The 19,822-nt window shown below is 46.0% G+C and overlaps 4 protein-coding genes, 1 long non-coding RNA gene and 1 other non-coding gene across 6 annotated transcripts; 1 reads left to right on the forward strand and 5 right to left on the reverse strand.

The window, feature by feature from the left end:
* Positions 1-1,239: 1,239 nt before the first annotated feature.
* LOC117865585 (uncharacterized) lies at positions 1,240-3,986 on the reverse strand. Its single transcript, XR_004642566.2, has 4 exons — positions 3,177-3,986; positions 2,355-2,499; positions 1,949-2,257; positions 1,240-1,851 (listed from the first exon to the last, which is right to left on the reverse strand). It is a non-coding gene; the product is annotated as an uncharacterized lncRNA (long non-coding RNA).
* A 1,264-nt stretch (positions 3,987-5,250) lies between these two features.
* On the reverse strand, positions 5,251-6,475 carry LOC140223502 (uncharacterized). Its single transcript, XM_072295342.1, has 2 exons — positions 6,148-6,475; positions 5,251-5,288 (listed from the first exon to the last, which is right to left on the reverse strand). The coding sequence occupies exons 1-2, from the start codon at positions 6,473-6,475 to the stop codon at positions 5,251-5,253; spliced, it is 366 nt and encodes a 121-aa protein (XP_072151443.1).
* A 503-nt stretch (positions 6,476-6,978) lies between these two features.
* Positions 6,979-7,138, reverse strand: LOC117866022 (U1 spliceosomal RNA). The gene has a single exon (XR_004642722.2). It is a non-coding gene; the product is annotated as a U1 spliceosomal RNA (small nuclear RNA).
* A 516-nt stretch (positions 7,139-7,654) lies between these two features.
* On the reverse strand, positions 7,655-10,698 carry LOC117865294 (UV-B-induced protein At3g17800, chloroplastic). Its single transcript, XM_034749450.2, has 3 exons — positions 10,440-10,698; positions 9,130-9,407; positions 7,655-8,731 (listed from the first exon to the last, which is right to left on the reverse strand). Exons 1-3 carry the CDS (start codon positions 10,569-10,571, stop codon positions 7,933-7,935), a joined length of 1,209 nt encoding a protein of 402 aa, XP_034605341.1. The 5' UTR covers positions 10,572-10,698; the 3' UTR covers positions 7,655-7,932.
* A 668-nt stretch (positions 10,699-11,366) lies between these two features.
* LOC117864918 (protein AE7) lies at positions 11,367-14,418 on the reverse strand. Its single transcript, XM_072295003.1, has 6 exons — positions 14,271-14,418; positions 13,387-13,553; positions 13,168-13,271; positions 12,976-13,075; positions 12,023-12,068; positions 11,367-11,889 (listed from the first exon to the last, which is right to left on the reverse strand). Exons 2-6 carry the CDS (start codon positions 13,510-13,512, stop codon positions 11,789-11,791), a joined length of 477 nt encoding a protein of 158 aa, XP_072151104.1. The 5' UTR covers positions 13,513-13,553; positions 14,271-14,418; the 3' UTR covers positions 11,367-11,788.
* Positions 14,419-14,482: 64 nt separating this feature from the next.
* LOC117864917 (26S proteasome non-ATPase regulatory subunit 13 homolog B) lies at positions 14,483-17,424 on the forward strand. The gene is made up of 6 exons (XM_034748986.2): positions 14,483-14,737; positions 15,644-16,090; positions 16,166-16,246; positions 16,620-16,816; positions 16,905-17,004; positions 17,068-17,424. The coding sequence occupies exons 1-6, from the start codon at positions 14,585-14,587 to the stop codon at positions 17,251-17,253; spliced, it is 1,164 nt and encodes a 387-aa protein (XP_034604877.1). The 5' UTR covers positions 14,483-14,584; the 3' UTR covers positions 17,254-17,424.
* Positions 17,425-19,822: the final 2,398 nt, after the last annotated feature.

The following is a 19,822-nucleotide window of genomic DNA, read 5'->3' on the forward strand; positions in this document are numbered from 1 at the left end:
ACAAGTTGATCAGCCCTCAGCGATTAGTTGTCGAAAATTCATCGATTCCTTTCTTTCCAAATATTCCAAGTGGTGTACATTATTACTGCTGCAACCGTCGATGCTTTCTTTTTAGTGGCTTCAAAGTTAAGTCTCACCACTCCTGTATGTCCCCATCATAAGGTGAAATGAAGTCAGGAGGCCATCCACCAGTTGGACACTAGAAACCAAATTTGCTTGGCATAAGAGCAGTGCAAGCATATGTGAGTTGCAGTTTCCAGCTCCTGATCACAGAGGACACACGTTTCAGAACACGGCCAGCTTCTAGCTAGAAGATTATCAGCTGTCAGAAGTTTCGATTGTACTAGAAGCCAAGCAAAGAATTTCAACTTCCCTTCAGCATAAGCTCGCCAAATATTATTTCCCTGCACTGTTGTGACAGTGCCCTGCAGCTGAACCAAATACGCCGATTTTGCAGTGTATTGACCTTCTGCGGTCCACCGCCACCGAATTGAATCTTCCTGGTCAGTAAGCGCATTTTGCACCAAGTCCCACAATACAACAAATTCAGACATTTCTTGAAGAGTGGTCATGCGCCAAAGCCCTCTTGTCCAATTGTGATTAGGTAGCTCTTCTTGAACTGTTGTTTGCTTTCTCCAAGCTAACTTGTAAAGGTTGGGAGCAAAGTGCATCGGAGCTTTTCCTGCCAGCCAGCTGCTTTGCCAAAATTTAGCCTGTGATCCATTCCCAACAGTTACAACCGTGCTCACTCTAAACAATTGCCTGTCTATATTGTCACATGGAGTAGAGGTGCCAACCCATGGCCTCTGAGGGTTGGTCCATTCAAACCATAACCACCTTAATCTCAAACTTTGCTAAATAGCTCAAGGTTTAAAATTCCCAGACCACCTAAGTTTTTTTGTAACAAGACCTTCTTCAAGTGACCAAGCAATGACCCCCATTGACATTTTCTGATCCCCTCCATAGAAAACTCCTGATTTTGTCTATCCTCTTGATAGCCCATTTTTTCAGCGAGAAAACCATGAGGAACTAAATGGGTATAGCTGTGAGTACAGATCTGACCAAGGTTGCCCTTCCAATCCTCCTCCTAGTTCGCCTGCTGAGGGCCTCCAATGAGTTGACCAACTTCTTGTCAAAGGACGTAGACAACAGACATCAAAATTCCAAATCACTAATAAGGCAAGTGTTCTGACACAAGTTAAAAAAAATTTACTGATGAACTACTGATCATGGGCGACATTAAACTTGAAACAAATTTAACTTGCACTACAATGCAATGTTCATGGAACAGGACATGTTATATAAGCAAACATTATTGTTTCAACCCATCAGTACACATCACTAGAATAAAACAAAGTCATGCCACAATCACTCTACTTGTTCAACATGTCCCAGTTGAATTGTATCCAATTCAGTCGGCCCTCTTTCGTTTTCATCTGCGTGAACGCCGTCCGATAATCCGGGTTCCTAGTACATAAATAAAGTGCCTGGCAGTAAAGCGGAGACCCCTCCTGTAGACCATCTTCTTCCATAAGCTGCATTGCACGGACCATTTCCTCACGGTCAACACGTTTCTGGCTTCTCGTTGCCACAGTTTCAGAAAGATCTCTGACGTAGTCCTCCAAGCTGCCACTTTTCCTTTTCGAAGGACCGTCAACAGAGATTTCCCAGGATGACCTTTTGAACAAGTTATGAGCACTACTAGCCTCAGTCCCCACGCTAGGTGTCACCTCACGAATACCTCCTGCCGTCAGCAAGGTGCCCCTGTCTTGGGTGTCACGGCCATACAACGTGTACAATTCATCGAGGAACGGGGTTGGCTTAACAGAACTCGGCTGGGCAGCACCAGTACTGGTTTCATGCGATGACGAACAGTACATGTCAATAACAAAAATATGTTGCTACAAATAAGATGAGGAATAAGTTATGGGACTGTCAAAGGACGTACCCCTTCATCGTCATCCCAAAAGCTGGAATCAGCAGCAACGCCACCAGTTTGTTTGTCACAACCTAAACTAGATTGGGATTGCAAGTCCTTCCAGCTCTGGAATGCTCTCCGCAGGGCGTTCAACTTGTTCTGCAGCTGCTTGCTGCCCAAATTCAGACCAGTCTGTTGTTTGAAGCTGCGGTACACGTGCTGCCATCCCAACTTAGTGAGGCACATGTTGCTCCAATTGAATTGGTTCTTCTCAACAATGCACAAATCCAGCAATATTTTCGTCGTGGCCTCGTCCCAGTTGGCGCGGTTACAAGCCATCTGAATACATAGCAGCTGCAATTATATTGCACCGAAGTACGGATAACCAGGAGGCATACAAGTACACAATTTCAGCAGTAATGGATATGTTACTTGCCTTAGCAGATGTCTTGGCACATTTGTGGTGGAAATTGTACGGACAGACCGGTGGGGGAGAGCACGACGAAGTGGATGACAATGCTAGTGTGGGCACCGTTGCTAGTTCGTAGCGGTTGGGCTGCTACTAGGCTTGTAGCAGATGCCTGGAAAGGTGACAAACAAAAACAGGCACATCACTTTAGTTGACTGTGTTGTAGAAAAGTTTGCACATTTAAGCTGAAGAGCATGCTGGAAGCACAATGCACACAAGTGATAACATCATGACCATGGACAGAACCAGGTAAACAGAGATTAGATGCTCATGGTTTGTAGTATGAGCAAACATGTCATGTATGTCTGTTTGTCATGGTAACCCAGTTATGAGGTCATACATGTATGGCAAATTTTTAGTAGTTCAACATCACAGTACAAAAATGGAGCATGTGTATCTAAGTAGCAACAGGAAGCTAAAAATTTGCAATGCTAATGCATAGAACACCCAAGCATTACAACACAATGTTCATAATCACAGGCAATGCAGAAGTAAAGCATGTTCAGGAAGCCACACAAGAGTAAGGGCTCTACATTAAGGAATGCAGGAGTTACCAGAAGTGAATCTGTTGGCCCAACCAACTGAATGTCAAGAATTTGTTGGCCCAACCAACTGAATGTCAAGCATGAACATGCAAAAACAGTGGACAATGAACTGAGGTTCAGGAGATGCAACCCTTTTGCTACCAACAATTGCGAGGTTCAGTAGATGCAACCCTTTCGCTACCAACAATTGCGCTTGATCAACAACGTGAGGCGGGTAAATACTTTGCGGCTACAGGAGGCATACCTGGGTGACCACCTGCACCTCTAGTTTGTACGGTGCCAAGGGGAGGGGGGCACGGTGAAGGACGCGGCGGCGGAGAGCCCGGATCCCGACTGCCGTGCTAGCCGGCGACCTTGCTCCCTGGCGGCGGCGTTCAACCCCAGTGCGGCGTGTGGCGGAAGGCCAACTGCTATCGACTGGAGCTTTCCGCTTCACTTCTGTACCCTCCGCCACCGCGCCACCGACGTCCTCCTCGCCTTCATGGAAATCCACCTCGAGCTCGATGCCTCGATTCCGATGTCCCCGCGCTCGATTCGACGTCCGCGGGCGAGCGCCACCACCTCAGCCCCGGTGCGGGAGTGCTCCGCCGCACGAGCGAGGCGCTCCGCTGGCCTAGCCCCGACGTGCACGAGCTTTGCCAGCCCAGAGGAGGGGAGAAGAGGATGGCGGGGGAGTGGAGCAGAGGATGGTGGGAGTAGAGAGGGTCGCGGGGTGAGTAGAGCAGAGGAGCTCACCATCCATCGCCACGGGAGAGGAGCTCATGGGACCTGCGGATTGTCGATTCGCGTGGAGGAGATGACGCTGGCATTGATTCGGGGCAAGGGCGGGACTGGATGGGGGCGGGCGAGCTCCGCCGCACGAGCGAGGCTCCTCCAGCCCAGCCCCTGGGTGAGAGATCGGCGGCAGGAGTGGAGGACACTAGAGCGGCGACGCAGGGATGGGAGAAGAAGAGGGGAGGGAGGAGAGGGCGGCCAAGGGGGAATGGAGCAGAGGGCGGGGGACCAGCGCGGAGCGGTGGCGCAGGGACGGGGAAGAAGAGGGGAAGGGGAGAGGATGCGTTGATTTGTAGTTTGGCCTAAAAAAGGATTTTATTCATAATTTAGTCCTTGAGTGAAATATAAGTTACCAGTTTTAGGTCTGCTGGAGAAGCGCGCAATTTTTTTTTTACAAAACCTTCTCCCCCAAATTTACCAATTTTACTGAAGATGCTCTAACTAGCCACATAGCGAGCAAGTACTCACAACTCAGTAAATCAACAAATTCTCCCTGAAATGGGTGGTTGCTCGGTTGGTATGGTAGACACACCATCAAGCATATCGGCTCGCCCAAGTGCATGTTGTCAGACACGTACTCCTACTCCACTGCGTCGAGTGCACTAGGCGCCTCTTATAAGGTTCAGCCATGAGCCATGACAGAACCAAGGCAGCTAGAAAAGAAGCCTGACGTTCTCTTGAGAGAGGTGGGAAACTTAGAAAAGAAGCGTGGATGCCATCCTTTCGTTCTCTTCTCATCTGTTGGTGTTCGAGATCGATCAATATAACCCAAAGCCTGACGTCGCATTCCTCTACCCACGCACCAAACCCCATCTTGAACCAGTAACTTCAAGTCTGAGGATGGTAGGCATCAGGAGCGAACCTCCGGCCATGATTCCTGCCGCCTGTGTTGGTGGAAGCCACCCTGTTCGTCCTTTCCTCAGCATTAGTCGAGAGATGCCTTCGGAATGCGGCGCGGCCGCAGGATGCATCCTCGGTCGATGACTTTGGAACTCGCATGAGTTCCTGGCGCGTCGCGAAGTCCCCAAACACAGCGAATTCAGCAGGCAACGCAGTTTGGTCTTGTCACGGCCGTGTACTACGCCTGTTCCTTCTTCTTTTTTGAGCATTTTGTGGTTACGGTACTTGATTCTTTTTAGCCGGTTGTTGCATGTTGCACAGCACAGGCTACCTTCAAGACTGCACGATCAGCAAGTAATATGGAATTGAGTTGTGTTCACTTCATCCTTCAGAGCAATGATGAAATGTGGACAACAGTTTCAAGAAAGCAGAGAGTTGCAGCGTTCTTTTCTTTACTACCCTGTAACGATATATCGACACGATAAGCTTTTAAGCGTTCCCAAAAAAACAAAACAAACAGAGCTATGACTAATGAAGAAACTGAACAATGATCGCGCCATTTCGTTTTCATCCACTCTGTTACACGCCATCAGGGAAGAACGCTCCCCGCCTCAGCTTTGGACCTTTATTTGGTACTTAGTGGCAGTGATGAGGCCGTCTCTTTGGTTTGGTTGGCAAGCACCAAGCAGGCAAGGGTTAGCGCTTCACGAGAAACCAATGCCGCCCTCAGCAGGTTCAGTACCTGCAAAAAATCGATTTTCACGTCAGTAAATTTGTGTTGTACTAGTAAACATGAAGTTCCAGAAAATGTTACTCTGATCACCTCCGGTTGCGTAAAGGTGAACTCTCTTGTCGCGAGCTCTGATACAGAGTGGTCCTTCTTCTTCAGTTCGCTCAAGGCGTTGATTAGCGAGAATGGAGCTACGCCAAGTTCATTAGTCACTAAGAACTTGCCTGGGTCCTTTGTATAGCTATCACCGGTCTCTGTCGTAATGGTTGGCACCTTGGGGTTCACTGCATGTAATTTCGTACGGCCGTGGGAACATTCCACTTCAGAAATGCCGAAAGAACTGCAGTTCCTTATGCATGAAGAGCAGCAAGCGACAGCATCTTGAAACCGCAGCAGCTCATCAGTCATGAGGAAGTGGTCGCTACAACTGAAGAAGGGGGGCAACTTAGGGGAAAGGACCATGGCACGACATTCATCTGATTTAAAGTAACCACTCATGTTTTTCTCCATGCTTTTGTGGAGATTATCAATGCATGAGATTGACGAACTTCCTTAATTCCCAAATTAGCACACAATGCGAACCAAATTAGCAAAAAGAGTACATTACCTCCTCCAATCCAAGTTCTAATGTCTTCTCTTCAAGCAAAGTTACATCCTCAATTCCCATGTCACGTAAAAGGAACAGGAGATTGCCCGTATCAGCAGGCACGACTTGCAGATTATCTGCAGTTGCATAGCTCATCCCGCCTCTAACAAAAGCCCCATCATCTTTGGCTCCCCCGTCGCTCTTCGTCCACCGCAACAAAAGTATACTGCCCACACGGCACATCTGGAACTGAACTATACTGAAACGTATCGGCGAAGCACTCACGCTGTCTGCAGACCCAAACGTTCCTGTGGTTGGTGTCGTCAATCCTGACAACAAGATCCTTGTACAGATTCCCGGCAGCGCTGAGGGGCCTAAGCAGCATGTTTTTGCACGCCTTGGTTTGGAAGTGGCTCGCGTCAAGGCTCTCCACGCTCTTGTATAACTCATCGAAGCAGCCTAGGGATGACTCCTTGCCGAGAAGCTGAACAATGGTGCCCAGTGGTAGGGTGAGGAAGCTGAGGAGCACGTCCACGAACTCCTTGCCGGACTCTGCAAACACTACCTTTTTGTTCTTCCAGTCCACTACGAACTTTGACTCGTATCTTTCCATTTCCAGCAGACCCAGCTCCGGCCATAGATTTCTTCTGTGGGAGAATGTTGAGAGAACCTGAAGCTTATGGGAGGGTTGAGTGAGTTGCTAGAGGCGGATTCAGAACCAGAGTTTGTATTGTGGAAATCATGGTGCCTTCAGAATGATCTCTTCGGATTCAGTGTTCCACTTTAATTGTACTATCTCAAATGCAGCACCGGAGCCCCAAGGGTTGCCTAGATGTAGGTGCTGTGACATTTGGTCTTCTGAATCCAAGCTGCAATCGCAGTGCTAATCTGAAAAGCCAAGCGAACTGTGCATATTCATATGGAAATGCAGTTATTACTACTATAATTATGTTATTGTCACTTACATCTGCGAAATAGACAATTCTTTTGCTCGTGAACGGAAGTTCCATCATACTAATCCAAACTATAATCAGTATTAAACTTTTGAGGATAATAACATTTAATAATTTATAAATAGATTAAATATATATAAACAAACTTTATACATTAGTTTAGTAGGGGCCGCGCGAACGCGTACCCCCTCTACCACAAATTATGACGTCCACTCTCCTGCTTGAGGAGATGGTAAGCCCGTGCTCCTCCCAAGTGCAATGGAGGCCACTGACTTAGGCCATAACCCTTCTTGATCGGCCATAGACCCCGTCCAGGTAAGTATGTTTCTAAGCTGCCCCTCCCTCTTGTTTTATGGCTCTCCCAAGTTCTTCCGCAGTTTGATTAGACGATGTGGTACTATTGTATTGTAGGAGTATCTGCGGGTGGTTTGCTCTTGGCTAACTGCGGTCACAATCATATTTGGACTCAGCACTATCATTGCAGACCGAACCCGGCCCACGCACGCCGAGCCAACGCGCGGCCCATCCAAACTTTCCGACACGCGTTTTTCTGCTAGCGTTGCGACGACGGACTCGCGGTCGAAGCCCCGAGCTCCTCCTACCGGCGGCTGCCGAATGCGCAAGGATTGGGACACGGAGTTCTGCAGCCAGCGAGCCACTACGCCAACGCTGCAGCTACGGGGCGGGATGCTGCACGCCCCGACAGGCCACAGCCCCCGGCTGGGGTGACGCGGGAGGCGATCGGCGCGCACCGGACGTACACGCTGCGTGCACTTCGACTTCGCGACAGCTAACAGGACAGCAAAGACAAAACGAAGAACCGGGAGACAGTGTTACAGTGAACGGGCAAGATTCAGAACATGTTTCCGTGAAATTTTCGAGAACATGAAGTATTTGAGTATCACTTCTTACTTGCTTGTTAGATTACACACCGGATCATGTTCACTCCCCTTTGATGAAAATCATAATCCTGTTAGAGGCATAGATGGGTGATGCTTTTGGCTGTTACTGATAGCGAGCAAGAACCATGACTACACTGAGAAACAGGTCAGAGATGGATCCTACCCTATCACATGTACATTAATGACTCCCAAAATGTATAGAAAAGGAGGCACATTCAACTGTTAACAAAATGGTATTTTGACTCCACGTAACTCTCAGCTTCCCAGAGGAAGGATCCGAAAGCAACTGCCTCCAAGACGAGATGATTCAACTCTATAAATGTGATTGTTATCATCTGACCATCCCTTGCATTAACAGAACCATCGTCCAACACTTTGATGTCCGGTCGTCCAAACAAAGACTGAGTTTGCTTCTCGATCAGTGAGACAGCTTCCTTTGACCTGATAGTTGCATATCTTTGCAATGTATCAGCGTCCAGTTGTGAAACATAAGATCTCAACTTGTTTGGATTTGATTCTTCATCGTCCAAACTGATCTCCTCCCCGTCAGGCGTAATCTGTACTAAGGACTCCATATCCCAGAATGGATTTGGTTTCAAGTTTTCAAATACTATCTGCTGCTTGGGGTTTGGCGGGAGAGTCTTCATAGTTTTCTCGAGCTGGAACCGCTCATCCACCCTCTTAAGGAAGTAACCATACATGATCGATGCTGCATAAAGCTTTCCAAGATTCAAGTTGCTGATTTCAACAACAGTGTCCAGTGGTGCTGCTATCTTTTCTCCCATGATAAGGTTAAGATGGTTTTGTATCATCTCAAAGGCATCTGGGGAGTGTATGCTTTGCAGTTTATCCTCTTGGTTAGGCAGCGAAGATATGTCGCGCACAGGGCCACCACCTGGTGCTAATGCAGGAGTCATAGATATGTCATTGTCCATAAACTTGTAGATAATCCAGCAGTAGATGATCTCTTCTAAAGTGTTCTGCCTTTCCTTCTCTTTAACTTCTGCAATTCTCCTGTAGTTCTTATCATCAGTTAGTGCATTTTTTTAGTGTTGATGGATGGGATTATGACAATATTCATTTTTACATGCTTTTCTATCTATGCTAGCCACCTTTATGTTCTATTTTTCTTTTTTCATTACATAGCTAAATTACAATTTCTTGCAATAAATCAGAAAACATTTTGTTTAATGTTGTGAGAATAAAAGTGTATCATGGGCCATGGGGTTGCCTAATTGAGTTTACATCTTAGCATAAAGTGTGATGCACAAAACAGCAGATGTGATAATTGAGTGCTTGACAGCTCAGACAATTGCCTTATCCAGTTTACATCTTAGCATAAAACGTGATGCACAGAACAGCAGATGTGATAATTGAGTGCTTGAAAGTTCAGATAAATTCAGGGGACGTACTTGTAGAGGAGGTCCTGAGGAACTTTTGAAGCTTCTTCCTTTTGGGCATCTTTCTCTGATTGCAAATTTTCAAGTTGCTGATCAACTGTTGCAGGCAGCAGGTGAGGGTGTGATTGTAGTATTTGGACCAGAAGTTGACCGCTTGGAGATTCAAATCTGAGTGGCGCAAGACGTGTGTAGCCATCACCAGATTCCGTTTTTGCTTTAATCTTGAAGGTCCTTGTACGGTAACCATTAATCTGGAATCCAGCTTTGGAACGCATGCTACAAGGAAACCCCTGCAGAGCAACAAACCATCATCCACTTGACTCAGGATAACTAAGCTTGGAACATGAGGTGGGATAAATGTTGATCCAATGTTATACAGCATCATGACATAAACAGTGAATTGGCACAGTAAAGCAGGACTTTATGAACATCCGGGTTGAGCAGAATGATCCAAGCATAAGGATAAAACGCAATGGTCACCATCAGATGTCTAGGAAAAGCCTCACATCACTTGTAGAAAATCGACTACACATTGGGCACAACGAATTTCAGAAGCAAGGCATCAGAATTTAGTGCACAAGCAACGAATTTTGACGATGTAAGTACCTCTTTTTTTTTTTGGCAATACGTTGTAAGTACCTGACAGAAACAGAAGCATCTGCCAATCTATGAAAAAAGGGTTGGCATGCTACGAGAAGCATCATGAACAGGTAAAATCACAACACCAATATCAGCACAAATATGGCAGCCCAGGCCATTTTACCATGTTTAGACACTGTAGTGTATAGCCCCAAGACTCGAAGAAAAGCATGTTCGCAAAATTGTTACAAGAGTCGAAGGCACACGAAACCTCATGCAATGCAACACGGGGCAGATTGGCACTACAGTCTACACAGCAGCAGAGCAAAGAGCACCGGATTTAAGTAAAATCAACCAAGTTTCCACAAATTATGCTCCAAGACTTATTTTGCAACCCGATCTAGACAACATCCAATTCGAGCAACAACAAGCAGTTCCGACCAAAATTTCAGTACAAACAGAATATGATGTTGCAAGGAGGAATCACACATACATGAACACAGCCGGTTGCTTGACTTCAGCTTGATGCCAATGCTACTCTAAGCGCAGCAACCAACAAGTCAGCAGCAGCACATCTGCCGAGGAACGACACCAACACCAGCGCGAGCCAAACACGCTTGCAATCGCTAGCACAAGCATCAGTACGCCCGCCTCACCACCACCCGGCCCGACCCGCTACTAGCACCTCGTATTCGTATATGGAGTAAGAAATGGCCCGGAGCGCACGGGAGGTGAGGACGCACCTTGCAGAAGAGCCTGCCGGCCTCCACGGCGGCGGCGCGCGGCCTGATGACGCCGCATGACGAGGAGGACGAGGAGGCGGTGGCGGGGGACGGCGAGGCGAGGACGAGCGCCGCTTCGGCCCACGCCGGCATCGCGTGGTGGGCGGGGGAGGGCAAGTGCTCAGGGGGGCTCGGGGCAGCGGAGGCCTTGGTGGGTTGGGGAGCAGCCGAGCAGGTGAGATTCCGTCGGCTGTTTGGATTCCTGAGATTTTCTCCGCTGCGGACTACTGAACTGGCAACACCCTGCCTGATCTTTTTTTTTTTATCGGGAGCGCGTACTCCGCGGCCTCCGCCTCTGCTTGCGCCTAGCCGTCCAGGGGCGTCGGGCTTGCCTGCCGCTTGGTTCAAATCCAAATATATATTATCTAATTTTAATTTTTCTTATTTTCATGCATATTCAATGGGTAATTAATTTTATAATAGATAATATGGGTATGTAATGGATAAATTGTGACCTTTCCATACACTACCCTTTCCATTTCCAATGAATATATATATTTTTAATCGTACCTTCCTATTTTAGGTAGGTGTGGATTTAGATATGAATTATTAATACCTTAGCCACAGGACTAGTCGGGCTGCCACCTGCGACGCCGATGCGCGACTCGTGAGCCAGCCAGCCGTTGTGCCGTGAGCGTGCGGAGCAGTGGCGCACTACAGGAAAGTTGCGACGATGACACGTCACACGAGACAAGCTTGCGTGATTGCGTCTTTCGGTTGGGCTGGCCTGCCGCATGGCGCTCCGAGTGCATCGTGTTCATTCGGTTGGCCTGCTATAGCAATCTGCAGGTTTTTCGTGTTCATGGGCGTCCATTGCAAGTAGGAAAACACAACAGACATTAAAACCACAGAATTAGAATATGATCAGTCGTGCCAGAGAAACGAAACTCAACAAGAAATCATGGTTTCTTTACGCAAACTATGGCCATGCTATCAGAAAGTAGGCATTTACAAATAAAGAAAGAGAGGCAGCTTATGCTCGAGGATTCTGGGATTCTCCTACTGAGTTCAGTTGATTGTGTGGGTATACAGCCACAAAACGCCGTGGCACTGACAACACTGCGAAAGCTACAGCACAAGACCTGATTACATCATTTCCCCTTAGCTCAGGGAGGTCACAAACACCAAAACCGTCCAGTAAAAAGGTCACAATATAATAACTGAAAGGGGCGGCGAAACAAAATCCATCCACACGTCCTGCAACAGCCAAGGGCATCCCAATTCTCAAAAGATAGGAGTAAACTCCATGGGGCCATAAGCTTGTGTGGGTTCTGAACATTAACACCGTGGCGCCCAGATATGTCCGGGCCTCAGTCAAATGTTGGCGACAAGCACTCCTCCACCATGTCCAGTAGGTTTGGGTTTTCCAATGCAGCCGCGACACGTTCCTTATCGTTCAGTTGCTTATTCACTGCAACAAAGAACAGATTTATACACTGAGATATTGAGATGGTAACACAGAAGCTTATTCACTGCGACACATTCTTTGTCATTCAGTTGCTTATTCTCAAAATACTGTAATGCAGAAGCTGAAGAACATATACCAGCAGCTTCAGTTGAATGTGATCCAGGGGCTACCCTTATGTCCACCTACAAAAATTAGATTAAAAAACATCTAAATCATCTCATCAAATTACAAATTATAGATAGCAAACAGCAATATGCACCAAAAAAGGAGCAATTTCCCTACTATGTTGACTAGGAAAAAAACTAAGTTTCCTCATCCGTACATCAGATATGTACATGAGCTGGTAAATAGTCTACTTGACTACAGAGTGTACAACAGGCATGTACATGAGCTATACAAATTATATAACAATTTTATCAGTGACCAAATTTTATGTCCAACAAAGTTATAAGGGCATGCAGAATGGTGGACATTTCAGGAACATGTGCCACATCTGAAAACGCACCAAGCAACAGTACTAATCCTTTCTGACAAAATACTACATTTATTCACACATTACTAGGAGGATCAATGGGATGACTGGTGTCTCCTGATGGTGGGCGTGAAGATATGATGGTCAACAAGATGTGCTAATAGTAGCTCCCAGCTGCTGCCAGGGCACCAAGGGCAAGAGGAAAGTGAGCTGCACTGGCAGAAGGGTTTTGAGTAGGGTGAGGTAGTGGATAATCTGATAGGAATTGACTGGTTTGGAGGTAACCAAATCTGGTAGTGAACACGGAGGGGAGCTCCTCAGGTTGGTGTTTAGCTACTTTTTTAATGAAGTTAAGTCATGTAACGATGAAAAGAGTATGGTAGTGTGAGCCCCAGCTTGGACCAAATCTGCTGTAAAACAGAATTGAAGCATGATGATCCCTGTCGCAGTGCATAAAGGCTGGGGAATCTTTTCCCTGGAACTCGAAAAAACTCACAGATTACTAGAACTTGATAAACAGGAGTACAGGACATAATGTCAGCATATCAAAACCTGATTGCTCTCGCAAATAATCGTAACATTAATTCTTTGCCACAATCCCTACACTGATATCATACCTTGTAACGAGGAGGGAGACTCCGTATGAGTTTTACGCGGATGCAAAGGCCTATAACAGTTGCCATGCTGCAGTGCTCCACTGTTGGGGTGAAAGTAACCCTGATGCAAAGCATATACAAGTCCTCAAGAGTGAGTTTCATTAGCAATCCTGAATTGTAACATCCAAATCAACAAACCTTATGAGAACCTACCTGACATGATTACTTTCATCATTGAGTTCAATTGAGTCTTCAGTTACCACATTAAGCTGTTCCAATGAGTATGGGTGCTCTGGATCCTTTATATCTCTAATGTGATGTAAGAATGTTAAGGACCACAACAAAACGTCTAGAATATAAAACTTCAGATACATGGTATAAAAGAAAAATAAGGTTCACTACATTCATATTAGGGAAATCATAAAGAAGGATATCAAATATTTCCAGCTGGTCTATAGGCTCTACTGCATTTTCATCTGTGGTCTCCGGTGCTTGTCGTACACGCCTCTCTTTCTTCTCATGAATTACAGGGTTAGCATTTATCAACCCCATAACCATTTCCACGAAGCACAATGCACTAACTTTAGATAAGACAAATCCTGCAAAGTCAAAAGGTATGAAAATGTTTTACGAACATTATATGTTATTTAAATTGCACAGACTAGTTAAATCTCACAAAACTGCCCATTGATAACTCAGTTTTCGAAATAGGAAACAACAGCCTAGTTGTACTTAGATACTTGCAGAAAATGTTTATTTCGCAGACTGCACTTTGAATTTTGAACTCATCCATTTGTAGTAGCCATGCAAAATAATGGTTTGTTTTCTGATTGCTAATGCAAACTAGCCCCTTGGAAGATATAGTTACAAACTTACAATCAAATATCCCCCCCTTGCTGAACACTAGGAATTCATTTAGTTCATGAAACTTAAACAAAACAAAGCCTAGCAAATTTGATCTAGAAATCACCCTAGCCAGTCTAGTTGAATCCCAACAGTGGTACCTCTAAACACCAGCCGCCCAGGTCAATCCTATACAGCTAATAACCAGCCAAACGCCACCCAACAAAGTACCACAGGGTGACAGGGAACAGGGGGCTTGAACCCAGCCACCAAATTCCACCCTTGCTTGGCCCCCTCTGCGAGGAAATCTCTGATTATCTTCCTTCAAAAACCCAACCAATCACAATTCCCCAACAACAGTATCCTAATCGGTGTCACCCAACGAAAATGCATAGATAACAGAGCAACCAAACGACTTGCCCAAACAGGGGAAGCCGCCGCGAAAGGGGGTCACGACAGGGATAGAAGCTCACCAGCAGATGGCGGCGGCGGCGGCCGGAGAAGGCGGTGCGCTTGGCGTGGTTCGGTCGCCGGTTTGGTCTCCTTTGCGGCTCAGCTCGCGTCGGGGAAGACAACTGGGTGTTTTGTGTTGGACGCGTTTCATTCCAACTTTGCTTCCGCTTATGTGGACCTTCATGGGCCGTTTGGGCCGCCTCGCCAGATAGACCAAGATGGATGGAGTCCGGTGAGGTGAGCAGATCGATCGATCGTTCTTCCAGTTCAGTGCTCGTCTTCTTGGCCGGGAAGAAAGAAAGAGGGAAGTGGAGGGGTGTGGGATTGGCTGGCGATGGCGGCGGCGCTGGAGTTCCTGGAGGCGCAGGGCGCTACGCGGCCGGAGCTCGCGGAGTGGTACGCAGCGCTCGCCGACCTGTACCAACGGAAGCTGTGGCACCAGCTCACCCTCAAGCTCGACCAGTTCCTCGGCCTCGCCGTCGTCCAGGTCCGTCACTTGATTGATTCCGCCGATGACGATCTCTCGTTTTGTTGCCCTCATGGTTGTTACGCGGCGTGAGGTTTGATCTGATTAGGGTTAAATGAGGCGTCCTTTTTGGGTAATTAACTTTTAATTTTAGTATGATGCTGGGCGCTGGCTGCAGCTCGTGCAGTAGAATTGTTATGATCTCGCATGGGTGAGATGAGTTCATCCCCCTTGGCGTTGTGGAATTGTTGAAAGAGCAACTATTTGCAGAACTATCTAGTTTATATTGGTGTACTCCTAGTTTGGTGCCGAAATGTGTCTTTTGTTGTTTTTATAGTTCACTGCATGTAAAATTGCTATGATTGTTTATTACAGCTACTTCATCTCGCAGGTATAAACAGGCATAGTTGTGCTGGGATACATCTTGATCTCTTTCAGTTTAATAAATCATATAAGCACTCTAAATGTAGATACTGTTGTTTGTGCTCAAAATTTTGGTTGCTAACTCTAGTAATCGATCGCAACTCTGACCCTTTTGTGTTTGTTTTGTAAACTAGCTTGCTCGTGTTGGTAGAACATTGTAGTTCATTGGGTTGAATTGTTAATACATACTATGCAATATGGAATAGGAATAAGTCCATATTTGTAGCCTGATTAATCAAGGGTTTACTAATGTGCAGTTTTTTACTCCAAAACACCTGCATATTTGGTTTAGTATTTAACCATTGTCACTTAACACATTGCATCATGGCTACTATATCTATGCTCTGAAATCACACAGTACTCTTATTGCATGTAAATTCATTCTGATTCCCAAATACTTCCAAACCTTTTTCATCAACAGTCTGGTTGCCCTTGTACTATGTATATGCTCTTTGTCCTTACCACTGTTCTGATTACCCTTACGTTTTCTTCCTTTCCATTCAGGCGGGAGATGCCCTGATTCAGCTGTATAATCATTTCATCTCAGATTTTGAGACCAAGATCAATCTTCTGAAATTTGCTCACTTCACAGTGGTAGTTTCACGCCAGTATCTGGACAAAGATGCTGGTATAAACTATCTTGAAGGTGCAATTTCAAAGCTGCATGATACCCGGGAAGCACGGGTTGAAGAGCCCATTCTGTATGTGAAGATGCAGATTGCAACGTTTCTTCTTGAGAAGGGGAATCAAAAGGGGTGTAAGAAACTGCTAGAAGAGGGTAAAACAACTTTGGATAGCATGGTTGATGTTGATCCTTCGGTACATGGTACCTATTACTGGGTGTCTTCTCAGTATCACAAGGCCCATCAAGATTACTGTGAATTCTACAAGAGCGCTCTTCTTTATCTTGCATATACAACAGTGGAGTCACTTTCAGAACCATTCAAACAGGTGCCTGCTTATATTTTGATACCACAAGATTGGGTTTATTTTTACAGTTTCTGATTTGCTTTCTGTGAGTTTCAGAACCTGGCATTCGACCTCTCACTTGCTGCTTTACTGGGTGAAAACATTTACAACTTCGGGGAGCTGCTTGCCCATCCAATCGTAAGTACAAATTTTGCACCTGATTGTTCTCCCTATTTTCTTTAGCATACACTACTATACAGGTTTTAAATAGCATTGTCTAGGAATTATAATGCTTTTGTCTATACATAAAAGGAGATTGTAGATTGCCAATGGTATAATCAAATGCGCAATGGGTTTTCTTATATATGGAGGGATGAATCATTGGCTTCACTTAACAGGAAAACACAGCCTGATAAATGAACTTTGCTGTATTCATAAAGCAAACTCATTACCATATACTTAGCAGCTTGCATAATTTAATTTCTCCTCCCTACACTGCAAAGCTAAACTGGTGTCATAAATTCTGGTGTCGCTTTGCTGAGTTTGTCAATTAATTTTTGACATCATGTAGATCCATAGCCTTTTGGGGACTCAGGCTGAGTGGATTTTTCATATGCTGCAAGCATTCAACTCTGGTAATATAGCACTGTATCAAGAACTCTGCAAAACTCACAATGGTGCTTTGAGCGCACAGCCTGCATTGGTACAAAATGAGAGGAAACTTCTTGAAAAGATCAACATACTTTGCTTGATGGAAATCATTTTCAGGTATTTCTCGTGGGGAGAAATGATTGATGTCTGGCATCTGGTGCATCATGAGCTAAGCTTTGTCACTAACAGCTTCATGTATCTGCAGTCGATCATCTGAAAACCGCACGATCCCATTGAGCGATATAGCAGAACGGACCAGGCTCTCGGTTGAAGATGTGGAGTATCTACTGATGAAGAGCCTCTCTGTAAGTCCTGCCCTTCAGAAACCACCATTGGTCGTAGTCTTATGACATTGTTGTTTTCTTCAGGCTCGTCTTATAGAAGGCATAATTGATCAAGTTGATGGAACCGTCCATGTTTCATGGGTTCAACCGAGGGTCTTGGGCATAGACCAAGTGAACTCCCTGCGTGACCGTTTGGATACCTGGGTTGGGAAGGTGCATACGACCTTGCTTTCGGTTGAAGCCGAGACGCCAGACTTGCTATCTTCGTGATGTTCCTCCCGCTCGAAGGATTGCTGTGGCATTTCCTGATGTGAAGACCTTATCTGTTCTTGGATTGCAGTTTCTTCAGTGACGATTGTTGTAACCTTGCTGCTTCAAGCAGCTAAGTAGTAGAGATTCTTGTGCAACTGTTGTTTCGCAGAATGCTTTGTCTGATTCTCAGCCCGAGGTTGCATCGTAGATGGCAGGGTCTATTTTACTCGTCGAAAAATTATTATCTCCCGCTTCTTGCCACCTCCGTCCACTGTTGCTATTGGAGCAGCATAGATGATAGACCCTTCTTGCAACCTTGATACCGAAATAAGTAGATAACTCAGCTGCCAAAGGCTAATCCCAGTGGGAGTTTCATAGAGGTTTCATGCACATTAAATACGGTGACACATCAGCATATACGATGACATGGTATGGTAGTTATAAAGTGAGAGATGGAAGGAGTTTCATCAGGATGAAACTGTGTATACACTGTTTCCAAGACTATGAAACCTATTGAAACTTGCATTGGAGGCTATAGAGTTTCATTTCATCTAACCATATCCAATTACATATCTCACAATTAAATGTCATGGGCATCCTATGAAATCGTGAAATGAAATTGTGCACTGAGACTCCCTGTTTCATTCATGAGAATACACCTCATGGGATGATGTGGCATCCTTGGAAACAGTGCAATGAAACCTTGCACTGTGACTCTCTCAGTAGTCTAGCGAAAACACTTCATGCTCGGCGAAAACACTGTCGCGCCGAACCTCATCTCTGCCTCGCTTGACTCTACCACCTGGCGAGACCGTTGAATCCCTCGCCCCTCGACATTGTCCTACCGCGCACGGCCGCTGCGCTGCCGGAGCAGCTTGCCGCTGCCCGCCGCCGCCTAACAGTCCACGAACCCGGCAGGCACGACGAACGAGAAAATGAACAGACCCAGGAGCGCTGCAGTTCAAGCCTTCAAGCTTCGACCATGGTTGAGGAACAGAGGAAGAGAAGGGTAAACAAGGAGGCTTGCAGAGTTGAATGCTTGCAGCATATGAAAAATCCAACCGTTGGATCAAGTTGTGAGTCAAAACGGTTTGGCCCGCCGGACTATATGGGCCAACTTGTTTGCGGTGCGGATATTGGTATGGGCCGGTGCAACCGTTTTCTCTTGTCGCCTTTTTTTATTATTTTTGCTTGTGTTCTCTTATGATGACATGATTCTCAGGCCATCTCGAACTAGAATCGAGAATTCAATTCTCAAACTTGTGCCATATACGTATCAGTATTGTGTATTATTAAAAAAACATACTATCAATGCGGTGAAAAAATATGGTACAGTGAGTTTGTCGATAATAAAAAAGAAAGTATATGAAATCACTACAATTTTTTTTTAAAAAAAACAAAAGAACAGTACAATTAAATCTTTTTAAATAATTCATAAAATGTGAGCACTCATATAGAGTTGAGAACTCAAACCTTGTTGACAAGTTTGATCGCAAGAAATCTAACCAACTGAACTACATGCAATTTGTAAAATCAGTATATTTATTTCTCCGGGAGAACTCCAAGCGTGCATTCGGTCATTTATCTACATAAAACACAAGATTATACTTTGAGGGCTATAAATAAAAAATTAACGCATATCAGGAGTGAGAGCTCTTCTATGAGCTCTCAATATTCAAGAGAAACAAGGAGAAGAATTTCAACTAATTATTTGATAGTCACAGTATAATATATACACTAATCAGATTTGGCGCTGCGGCAGCTGTGGGAGGAGGGGCTTTCCAGGCGAAAGTCTTGCTCGGCCTCGTGCCGTGCCGGCAACAACGACATTCAACGAATGTCGTGTTCCTCCTTAGGGGTGTTGTTGGGGTGCCCTTCTCTCCTTGACGGGATTCTTTGGGTGAAAACCATACATGAGTTCTCAGGCGGGCGATGGCGGCGCCTTCGACGTCGTTTTTTTTCTTGAAAGCGTTGTCTTTGGAGATCCTGTTCCAGCCTTCTTCTCGGTGGTTCACCATCGGCTTTGTGGTGCTCTTAGCTGTCAAGATGGTGGGGTTCTGCGTGGGGACGAGTGGATCTCTCTTCTCTCTCGCCCTCACCCCCGCAACCTTTGCCTGTGCTGACGTCCGAGGGTCTGCACGTTTCGATGGACTGCTACCTGGTTGGCCTAGCGTTTGCAACTCCACGTTCGCCTAGCGGCGACCAGCCATGCATTGCGGTGGACGGCTCGGTGCTAGGTTCTTTCTCTTGGTGGATCGTCTGTTGTCATCGGCGCATGGTGTTCCCATCCTTCCGGTCGAGTTCTTCATCCAATCAGGCCGCTGCGAGTTGAGTGGGACAATACTTTGTGTAGTGTGTGTTGATATCCCAATCCAACCAGTCAGGTATTGCTGTTGAGTGGTGCGTCGTGTTGATGTCCCAATCCAACCGGCTGAGATTGTTGCCTGAGTAGAGTGGTGTGGTCATGTTGACTATAGTTGTCCATTCGGACCGCCCGGCCCGGTCCGGCACAGGCCTAGCAAGGCCCATTATTTTTCATGTCGGGCCTGGCCCGACGGGCCATGTCGTGCTGTGTTGTGTCGGCCCA

Source organism: Setaria viridis, chromosome 7, assembly GCF_005286985.2.
Source record: "Setaria viridis chromosome 7, Setaria_viridis_v4.0, whole genome shotgun sequence".
Classification (NCBI taxonomy): Eukaryota; Viridiplantae; Streptophyta; class Magnoliopsida; order Poales; family Poaceae; genus Setaria; species Setaria viridis.